Genomic DNA, 11482 nt, shown 5'->3' with positions numbered 1-11482 from the left:
CCCTGAGCTAGCGTGACGGCCACTTTTAAAATGCCCGTGCCAAAACTATCGAATTGAATGACAGACTACCACAAGTTGAGATGCAAGGCTCTCGCCAGCATAGTCACAGCTACTTCCCAATGCCCACAGATTTCAGTCATATATAGGGAGCCGTGTTTTCCATTCCCAAGCATCACTACAAGGCTCACCTTGTAGTGATACTGCGAAAAACTGATTGCCCATTAATTTTGAGCTCCTGAAGAAGTCAAGAGCAAGATGTACAAAGCGCAGCTAGTCGTTTGGGCAGACTAGGGGAGGAGAATTTAGACAGCAGTCTCAAAAGGGAAGACTCTCAAGTTGGGAAGGACTTCACTCTAGCTGATATTACATGTGCATGGCAGACGCAATTCCTGTGGTTGGAGACTTAATCCCTCTGAATTTTTGCAAAATAAGCACACCCTTCGTCCTCTTTGACAAGACCTGCTGAGGAGAACCACACACAGTTCCACATCCTTTGGGCGTTGTCTTCAACAGCACACAGGCCCCATCAAGGAGCAGTAAGGTCACGAGGGAGGACCCATACATACTCAATGGATTGTTATCTGTTTATCCATTATGTAATGCAGGTGCTTCTGTCAGCTGCTTTACACTGCAGAAAATATGTCCTGCCGTCGGTGCAGCTTTTGTCCAATCAGGAGCAAACAGCTTTCGTCTCGTGTTTAAGCACCCAAGTGTGCACGTGTGTTTTTTTTTTCTTTTTAATCAAACTTTGAAAGTGCCTGTCTTAAGGACAAGCAAAGATGCCCAAATCAAGTGTCCAGAGACCAAAATTTGGCAGAGATAATCGAATTCGAATCACCTCCAGAGATGAGCAAAAGAGTTGTTCAAGTTTTCAGGCTACACATATGGAAGAGCTGGTTCTTCAAAAAAACAACTATATAACAACTGCAGCGTCCAAAACTTGGTCAAAAACAACAACAATGGGGAATTTGTTTGTCAATAAGAACAGTGCCACATTTTTGCAATCCTCTCTTTACCAAGCGGCCTCCTTTCTTCAGTGCTGAGAATAAAGCTGATGGTAACATAGAAAAAGCACCACAGAATCACCGAAGCTAGAACCCATGAAATCAATACATCAACATCTGGAGTCCCATTTGCCGCATTGGGAAAGTACATAAATAAGATATATAATCTGCTGGTCTTTGAGTAGACTCTTCAGCTTGGCCAATCAGATGTCGGAATACCACGCTTGCGAAACCAAGCAGGCATGTGGAATCTTTCAAATAAAGCTGGTCGTATATCATCTTGCAACGATAAATATTGTAGGAGAGGTAGAAGTACTCCCAAAAGCTGCTTAAGACGCACAAAAAATGAGTCCATATAACCTACATACGTACACATAGATACACCAGTTTCAATCGCACAAGAAAAACTTACTTGCTGATCATCTGAGTGTTCTCCTGTGAAAGGGACACAGGGAATCCCATTTAAAGGCTGCAACACAAAGCTGAACGGATTATTGTCAATAATCACAGTCCTGCGCAGGTCTCTTCCAAGAACAGAGAGATCTTTCACATGTTCGCGGTACCGTCTGTCCAGAAAATACAACAAGATTCATGAAAATTAGATGTTAGAAACATAGAAACATGAAACTAGAGATAAAATGCAGGACACTATCTAGCATGCAGTTTAACCCTTTGGCAAGTCCCATTTTACTTATGCTAGAATATTTTCAAAATGGGCTTTTCCCCTGACAACAAATGCAGCATTTTCAAGGAATTTTGTGTGGAATCTTGGAAAGGTTTTGAAGGTGCCTTTCAAGCTTGTGGGCACAAATGCAAACAAACTACACTAAAATGCCCAATTTCACTGGGACCAGGATAAGCTCCCTTATGGCTTTGAGGAAAGGTTTCAGACGTGCATTTTTATGTTTTAGACCAGAGCACGTAGTTTGTTCCCACCACAGTAGGCTTTATGTTTTTCTTGCCCAAATGTGATCTAGAGAGGCGCCATAGCTTGTTGTGGGGTGTGGGTGAGAGATATAGTGTGCTATGTTTGTGATGAGCAAAGAAAGTAATCCACCTGGGATTTGCCGTAGGTTGACAGTGGGCATCGAAATTGAAGTCACAAATGAAAACTATGCACATGGATGTGTTTTAGTTGCCGAGGATGTGTACAAATGTTTGGAGTGAAGATAATAGCAGCTAATAATATGCAATATAACGAACAGTAGTCGGGCATGGTTGCGTACTATGGTTGCTTGTATGAGGCCCAACTAACTTACACATGAACCAAACATAACCAATACACACAAAATTTGATGGCCATTAGACGTCAAAACAGAGCTGGCCAGGCAAGAACACTAGCTAACAGTTTTTTTACTCACGAAATAACGGTAGCCGGGCGATATAGTCTCGCACCAATTCTTTTCTCAGGATCAATTCTATCAACAAGAGGACTTGCATAACCTGGAAACATCAAACAAACTCTATGGTAAGATTAGAGAGCATCGTTAGTGAAATCACAATTCTGAGACCTGAATCCTAACCTTCGAGGCCTGCAGTAAAAAGGATAACCTCAGCAAAGTCGCTGACCCTCCTCAAAAACTCTTGCAGTCCAGGTCGCTCATACACAGTAACATGGTTTACACGAGACTTTCCTTCACTATCCTGATGCAGAGCCAACAATGACTTCAATACTGTGTGTCAAAAAGCCTTCCCTTGCTAAGCACCTACCTGGCGAGAGGTCTTTGAGAATCTCACCTTCTCAATTGCCACACACTGTAGCTCGAACCACTTCAAGCCTGTACGCAAAGCTTGACTGTGGAGAAGAGGGGGAAGTCCTGATGATTCATAAGCACATACCAATGTCTCATCCAAATCGAGAACCACCTACGGAACACAAGCATTTACCCATTAAAAATTGGTGGAAGAAACATTAAAGCAAGGAGTTCTCTTCACACACAAAAAGCATAATGCAAGAGAATCAAGAGTGATTTATTTTCCAGTTAATATCCGCCAGATGCCACTTCTTACTCCCAGCAGCCTGAGGCAATTAAGTTCTCAAAGATCATTCATTGTGTACCCTCTACAGCTTTTGCAATTAAGTAGTTACCTAGCTCATATTTGTTCTTTAATGAAAAGCACGCGAATCAAATGTGACCCCAGCTACTAAACATTTTTTTATCAAAATATTAAGACATACATTGAACATACATGGCATCAATACTGCATACATAAGTCTAAATAAGAAACCATTGAACACACATTTACACATTCTACATACAGAAAAAGATCGGTAGGAGGTGACCTGACTCAAATTCATACACAATTTCAAGCATCTGTTAAGTTTTACAAACAAGTTTGAATGCAACATAAGTAATTGAAGATCATGGAGGAGACCAGTATAAAAGGCTCGGGAGTTGTAACCACTACGCCACTCACGAGGCGGTAGAATCACTGCAACAATAACCAAACTGAACCAAAACAGCAAACATTTGAACTCAAAAGACAAAACATCACACTTGTAGTTGAGACACAAAGTAGCGGAGTTCCACTTCCAAATGCATTGGCCCCAGATTTTGGTGCCCGTTTTGGCACTACTTTTTAGATTAATTAAAGTCACGGAGTACAACTGCTGGAGAGTCACTCTGCAACTGCACAACCATGCACTAATCTGCTAAAGAGGACCCCCAAGGCTTATACTTAAAAAGGCATTGAAGCTCAAAAGCAACTATTACAAAAGCTGGCGCCCCAAAGCCTCGTCTTTTAGAACTATAGCGTCCCAAAAGTCAATCGCTTTAATAACTAGTGCCATCAAACAGCCACTTCAACATCTGTACAGCTACCATGTCAATCCTTTTGGGGCGGGATTCACGGCACAGTTGCTGGTGGGATTCGTGGCACACTTTCTGGATCTTGCCACGTCACCCATGTGTACGGTCTCCTCTGTTTGTTGCCCGCCAGTCACAGTGCGCGTCATCACTTTGTGACAACCCCCCCCCCCCCCTTCCGAGCAAGAATTTAAACGACGAACAGTTTCGCAATCCAATGGACAATAAAATAGTTGAGTAGCCATTGACTCTATGGACACATGCATTTGACTACTCAAACTATGCACTAGCACAAAGGCACAAGTCAATGAACAATCACAATCACATTCACATCGCTGACCTCATCGAGATCTTAGACATGAACCATGATCATTATGACTTATCTAGCCATCACATCCAAACCACACTGATCTCTCCCAAATTTCTTGATGCACTAAATCTCGTCACTCTTCACATCATCGAGACAAAATGCTGCAGCCATTTCACTCAGACAAAACAACAATTGAATGATTCAGTTTTGAAGTAATTCATAACCCTACTCCCAAAAATTATAATCAGCTTTTATATGCATATCATTCAAAATCACTCAGCACGGTACTGTAAACCTATCAGCACCTCCAAAATCTCAAAAAGAAATTGGTTGCCTGTATTCAATCTATGACAAAGGAGTGGAGTGGCTCGAGTGGCTCTCTCTTGTGCACCGTAGATTCGACCCACTAATTTGATGTGCGCTCTTAAAATAGATGGAGTTAAATCAAAAGCCTCAAGGTAAAGCTCTAATATTTGAGGAGTATCAATTATAATCAGCTTTTATATGCATATCATAAAGTCACTCAGCACGGTACTGTAAACCTATCAGCACCTCCAAAATCTCAAAGAGAAATTGGTTGCCTGTATTCAATCTATGACAAAGGAGTGGAGTGGCTCTCTCTTGTGCACAGTAGATTCAACCCACTCATTTGATGTGCGGTCTTAGAATAGATGGAGTTAAATCAAAAGCCTCAAGGTAAAGCTCTAATATTTGAGGAGTATCTGCAAGGTCCTCCTCCTCCATCCACTTTGCATCAAAAGATAAATAATTCTTGAACTTGGACCAAATATCTACACACCAGCTTACCCTTCACTCTCCTTGCGTGCTAGGACCTATCAGATATAGAATTTCCTCGGTTTTTTCTACCTCTTGTTGCTCCTCTTGTTCCCTATCCTCTAGAGATTCACCCTTGAAAGGTCTCAACATACTAAGATAAAAAGTATTGTGGATCTTCCAAGTATTTGGTAATTTTTAGTCTGAAGACACATCCTTAATCATTTCAGAAATCTGGAAGGGCCCAAAGTATCGCATACTATCACAAGTTAGTGGCGTGGCAAGGCCATGGGGGGTTAGAGAACAAAAGACCCCCAACTTTGGACTCACTAGGCGAGGGGCCTAAAACCATAGTCACAAGGGATGCATCAGGGAACGGGGAACGGGGAACAGGGCTCAAATGGATTTTTAGTGTAAAAAAGAGGGCGGGACGGCAAATGGGGTCGGAAAAGTGGGGATGGGAAGCCCAAAAATGGGCGTCCCCTGTGACTATGCCTAAAACCCTAAACACGTGCCGACGGCTGACATGGCAAGAGTATGGATGCCCCGGAAATGTGGGGGCTATACAGATGGCTGGAAAGCGTGGAAAGTTGAAACTTGTACAGATGGCCGGAAAACACACAAGCAAGGATGGGGGGCAGATTTTGGCCGTGCCATAGTTAACATGAGTTTCCGAATTGAAAAAACCGAAACGGCAGGGAAACGGGAGAAAAAGAGTTTCGTTCTCAAGAGGAAACAGGGAAACACCAAACGAGAATATAAATAAATAAGCAACATAGTTAACAAGAGTTTCCAAAATGAAGAAACCGAAATGGCGGGGAAACGGGAGAAATAGAGTTTCGTTCCCAAGAGGAAACTAGGAAACACCAAACGAGAATATAGATAAATAAGCAAGCAAAGTAGATAATAGACACCTTGTAAACTTTAAAGAAATGTATCTTGATAGCTACATTGAAAACTAACACGTAGTCTCTGCCCTTACACAACAGCCACGGGTGGCATTTTTACAGCAAAAATAACCGACAGCCAATAAAAACCCCAAAAACTTTAGTGGGGGAAATAGGAGTTCAAAACATGTTTCTGTTTTCTAGAAACAATACGCTGTTTCTAGCAGGGCAGAAACAGTGTTTCATGTAACTGTAGGACCTGCAGCTTTTCAAGTGATCAGTTTTTGGGGGTGCCTAGCTTTTTGCACTTTTGCAAAGCAGTAATAAAGAAATACCGAAAGATACTGAGGATAGAGTGGGCTCATTGCTGCTGCCCACAACCTCCTCACCATCGCCTAGCTCCCCAGCCCCCCTCGCGCAGCTCCCCCCTGCCCACTGCCCGCCTGCTGTCCATTGCCCGCCCACTGCGCCCTGCCCCCTGCTCCCTGCCCGCACGTTGCCCACTGCCGCCCCCTGCCCCCTGTTCGCTACATTGCCCGCCCGCTGCCCACTGCCCGCCCACCTCCCCTCCCTCCCGCCATTCGCCTCCGTTGTGGTGGGCTGTTTGCAGCCTATTGGCAACGGTTTCGATACACTCGCCCCCGCCTCGACAGCAACAGACACAAAATGGTGGCCCCTGCTCCACCACCGAGGGACTCCTCAGAAGCCCCCTCGCCTGGCCCCGCGGAGGGGGGGGGGGGGGGGGGGGGGGGGGGGGGGGGCATTTCAGAAGGGGGAGCCTCACAAGATAATATTATTGGCACTCGACCCAGCCAAGGCAAGGTTCAGGACTTACTTCAGGCCCGACTCCTCTCCGATGTGGGCAAGATCACCGATGTCTTTGGGAGAGGGTATTATCAGATAGAGTTCGAGTCTCCAAAGATGACGGCCAAGGTGATATCGATGAGCCAGCTCAGTATCTGAGTAGCTCGATCTTACTTCAAACGATGGCATCATGGTTTCGACCCTACTACAAATGTGCTTGAGGAGGCCAACTTGCCTATCTCGGTCTTCTTCCCTATTAGATTTACACCACTCTGTTGCTTCACAGGTCTAGGGCATACATGTACGGTTAGTGTGCCTCCGGGTTGGCCACCCTTTGCATATGCATTTAGGCTTTCATCATTGTCCGACCGCCCACTTCTGGACCAACCGCCCACTTTGTCCGGGCGCCCTCATATATTTCATTTCTTTTGTTGGGTCGTGGGGATTTTAATCAGGCATTGCCCTACCTCCCCTTGGGCACCTATTTATGGGGCCAAGGGATTACCCACTTCCATAATCTGGTCATTGTGTATTGGGTCTTCTACTCATGGTAGTCATGGGGGGTTGATCGCCCCCTCTTCACCATATCTTGCGTTTGTGGTCTTTTCTTTCTCTCTCTCTCTCTCTCTCTCTCTCTCTCTCTCTCTCTCTCTCTCTTCCGCGCACGTGCACTCACATGGTATCAACAACTCCAGGCTCTCCATGGCATGGACCAGGCGCTTCTGCAGAGGTTCTCCTCCCAAGGGATCACATCAGCCAGCATTTTTTGAAAGATCTGCGTTTTCTGCTGGGCTTACCCCACAGGATCTTGCCTTTCTTCCCAGTTTTGCATCTGGTGCATTGCCGGCGAGCATCCTCTTCATCTGCTACAGTTTTCAGCCATTCCCCACTGCTGTTTTTTCTCTGTTTTCAGCCCTCCGACGGCTGTGCACACAGAGATAAACCCTCCCCACACCCTTTGCACCACTCCAAATCCTGCCGGGAGCGTACGAGCATGCTGAAAATCGCTGGACAGCAGCGTTTTCATCACTTCGCAATTGCGCTTTTGGGTGGACAGCAGCCACATGGCTTGTGTTTTTCACAGAGGATGAAGTTACCTCCTGCCAAGACACCATCCGATGGTGGTCCATGCGGTCTCTCTGTGACTGCTGTAGTACATGGTATCTTCGACATCAGCTTGATCATCTACGGGCATATGATGGTTGGGAGATCCATTCATTCCAGCCATCATTCGGCCGTTGCGCACTCCAGAGGGGGTGGTGACTTGTGGTTTGCTATGTACTCACCTATGCACTCATCAGAGGAGTTCATACAAGATATGACCATGCTCATGGCATATGGGATTCCGACATTCCTAGAGAAGACACCACCATCTTGGGTGGACAGACACTTACCACTGACCTCGACACGTCAGATCACTTGCTTACTCAGGAGCACATGGACTTAGGGAGAGGATCTTGGATCTCTTCTTGGACAGGTTCATTGCTTGGATCTACAGACTGGAGCAGGACTTTAGTGCTTTGGACTCTCTTGGAGAGTTTACCCGCAAGATGCGAGAGATCAGGCATCACGCAACTACAGCCGGAGTCACCCGGAGTTTGGCTTGGATGGTAGTGCAATTGCTCTTCTACACTCCTGATCAATTGGATTGCTACCTTCAGAGCTGCTTACACTCACCCTAAGCAACTCACCCTTGGTAACCTTACAGCAGACTTGTCCCCCGACCAGTAGGCCACTCCCAACTCATTCACATTGAGAACCACACCGAGATGCGGTCTGGTGGCGTTGGCGCGGATTCTGTTTTGGTTGACACCGAAGGATTGGAGGCAGGAGATACAGGTAAGACGACGCAAACAGATTGGTCTGGCCTTTCCTCTTCTCAAAGGATCTTCACAGCGCAGATTGCTCAGTCTGGTTTCCCTACTTCTACAGGATGATCACGGAGCAGACAGCTTGGTCTGACCACACCTCTTCTCAGAGGCCCTTCACAACGCAAATTGTTAGAGTCTGGCTTTCGCCTCATCTTAGATTACCCTACCTACTGACAGGACACCATCCGATCGAGGTCCGTGCGGTCTCTCGATGACTGCTGCAGCTTACGGTAGCTTCTACAATGCAGATTGTTTAGTCTGGCTTTCCTTGTTTCAAAGGACGTTTACAGCACAGATTACTGTAACAAACTGCTGACATGTCAAAGCCTAAAGAATGGAGCCAACTTACAGATGCCGGCCGAGGGGCCTAAACCCTAAGAAGAACAAGTAGCAGAAGAAGAAGTCCTACCAACTTATGGGGACCCCGTTCGATGGGGCCCCAAGTGACACAAAGGATTAAAATAAAGCAAGACCCGAACACACACAAAAACTGATGACGTGGCACATTTTCAAAAATTGCGCTAACATGATGACGTGGCATGTTGTACGGAATTCTGCGTTTTGCGCTGGCTGATGACGTGGCAGGCTGTACAAATTTCCCTAAATTACGCTGGCAGCTTTTGGCATTGATTTTTGGACCAAAATTGAGTTTTGAAGGCTTTTCGCTATAACTGCTTTTCATGCCAAGGGTCTTTAAATATGAGGTTAGGGCTCATTCTCTGGCATGCTTCCTGGAGAAGGTGCAAAGTCTCGAGTACCGGCTTGTACTGTGTTGATGCAATATAAAGAAATACCTAAAGGGGCGCCAAGGTTTGGGGCCAATACTCTCTGGGGTGGAATTACGCCACTCCGTGTCGCGTGTCGTCTCTCTCTTTCAGTTCAATTGTTAATGAAGTGCTAAAAGTTTGTTCAGTCTGTTCTTTTCTATTGGCACGTGGTGCACGTCTTGTGACAATTACTACATCTGGCCTTCCTAGAGTTTTACACAGCTAAGCCACCTGGCCACACTAGGTTACAGGTTCATGCATTGACAGGCTTCCGCTCATGCTCATGATGATTCCTGGGCTCCCTATTTTCTCCAGACGGTTTGACTACAAACACCACAATTCCTGTTAGGCACGACACTTGCAGGTCTATTGGTACTTTTTTCACGACAAGGAGTTGTTTTCACACTCAGTTCGGGACCTTCACGCAGTATCTTCACCCGGTATCGGCTGAGTACAATAGTTTGCTACACTGCTTGTGACGGCACTTTACCATGGAGCTGTTTCCTAAGCTCAGCATGCGTTACTATGGACCTGTTCAAGTGCTTCACAAGATCAGCGATGTGGCTTACAGGCTGAAAGTGCCTGATGCGTAGAAGATTCATACTGCATTCCACGTGAGTCTTCTAAGACCCTTCATGATGTGCCAGAAGATATGCCAGATGATGATCAGCCAGAAGTTGAGGAACTTCATGAGATCTTGGTACCTGAGCAAGTTTTGGCACATAAGGACAGAAAAGTTAAAGGACAGGTTGCAAGACGCTACTTGGTGAAGTTCAAGAACTATCCGCCTATGGATGCGAAGTGGATGGAAGAGCATAAACTGTCAGAGTCACCGAATGTATTGCAGCTTTACCTTGAAGCCTTTGGGTTACAGCCTACATGCCCCAACCCAACGTGTGCAAAGGAGGGGTAATGATAGAGTTAGCACATCAAATGTACATATGAATTCAGTGTAATAGATGGAAATGGCAAAAGTATGAAGGTCTTATTAAGTCATTTGTATCTATGTGTTACGACCTTTCTTGCAGATACATGCAATGATAAAAGAGTGCTAACAACACAAGATCATTAGTGGTGTGTATTTATGGTATGCAATCGAGGACGTTTGCGATTTCAAGAGGGGGGTATGTCACGAGGACGTGGCAACTGTTAACTATGTCACGAGGACGTGGCAACTGTTAACTATGTCATGAGGACGTGGCAACTGCTAACCTTAGTTGTTGGTTTCTTTCCAATGATCTCTGTTTATTTTTGAGACCCTCTTTTTGAAGTTGCAAATGGTAGGACATTGTATGGCCAATGTGAACGGCAGTTTCACCCGTAGACGGGAAGTTGGTCGGCATAGGAATTCGTATAGTAAGAGGATGTCTAGGCTCCGTTCAAGATCATGTAGGTCCTCGCGTCGCACTTAGCAAGCTGGTGGATACTAGGAATGAACTCAATAAAGGCACAAAGTCAAGGTGGGGTCACCAAAAGAAAGTACCCGACAGTTGGGCCACCTTGCATTTTTGGATGCGGTCCCAATGGGGATAGATGGTCAGAAAACCAATGGGAGCCCAATGGAAGCATCTCCTAAAAATTAGGGAACTACTATTTTGGGCCATGAAATCTGTTCACGCCATTATCTCCAGAATGACAAGGGGAACATTTTAGAACTCTGCTGCAAAGTCAACTAGGCAACCAATCGGGAGATTTTTAAGCGGCAACCCCGTTATGGGAATTGCTTGTAAACGCGCCAAGTGGCACAATTTGGTGCACTTTCCTCTTGCAAAAAAATGGGCACTGAATTTTAAGCTTGGAGGGCTCACTTGTTGCCTGCCACAGGTTAAGAGCTATTGACTGCAAGCTTTGGCTCTCATGTACAGTGTGGTGCAAGAAGTCATGTCCGGCACACCCACACTGCTCTCTCTCTCTTCCCTACGTGCACTAATGTGATGCCCACAAGAGGGCTCTTCATTTGACTCATGTACAGCTGAGTGGTTACATGCGTTTTTGCTGAGGCAAGAGCCTCCCTGGGCAAGAATAGGAGTAGCTGACTGCTGCTCCAAAAGTAGGCACCGGTGAGGGTGATAACCTCACCATACAAGCGCGATTTCAACGCTGGTTATGCGTTGTATTTTGACTGTTTTTCAGCCATACGCACGCGAGAACCCTTGGGAATAGTGCCCCACTATTAGAGGACAGTTCGGGGACTGTCCAGGGCTGAAAACAAGGCAAAAACCAATAAATACAGAGAGCTGAAATTACTGTTTTTGGGC

General features: G+C 45.6%; 1 protein-coding gene across 2 annotated transcripts in view; it reads right to left on the bottom strand.

The window, feature by feature from the left end:
• Window positions 1–897: 897 nt before the first annotated feature.
• The window catches only part of LOC147449562 (Haloacid dehalogenase-like hydrolase (HAD) superfamily protein), a 35081-nt gene continuing 24496 nt past the window's right edge, over window positions 898–11482 (bottom strand). For both annotated transcript variants that reach the window (XM_086521982.1, XM_086521983.1), the window contains exons 3-7: window positions 2742–2870; window positions 2528–2648; window positions 2366–2447; window positions 1417–1570; window positions 898–1329 (exon numbers count right to left, since the gene is read on the bottom strand). In XM_086521982.1, coding sequence (XP_086378108.1) covers window positions 1195–1329; window positions 1417–1570; window positions 2366–2447; window positions 2528–2648; window positions 2742–2870 — 621 coding nt within the window. In that variant the 3' untranslated portion in view covers window positions 898–1194. The remainder of the gene's footprint in view (window positions 1330–1416; window positions 1571–2365; window positions 2448–2527; window positions 2649–2741; window positions 2871–11482) is intronic.

Source organism: Adiantum capillus-veneris, chromosome 10, assembly GCF_014529385.1.
Source record: "Adiantum capillus-veneris isolate H3 chromosome 10, ASM1452938v2, whole genome shotgun sequence".
Lineage (NCBI taxonomy): Eukaryota > Viridiplantae > Streptophyta > Polypodiopsida > Polypodiales > Pteridaceae > Adiantum > Adiantum capillus-veneris.
This window is presented reverse-complemented; position numbering and strand designations above follow the sequence as displayed.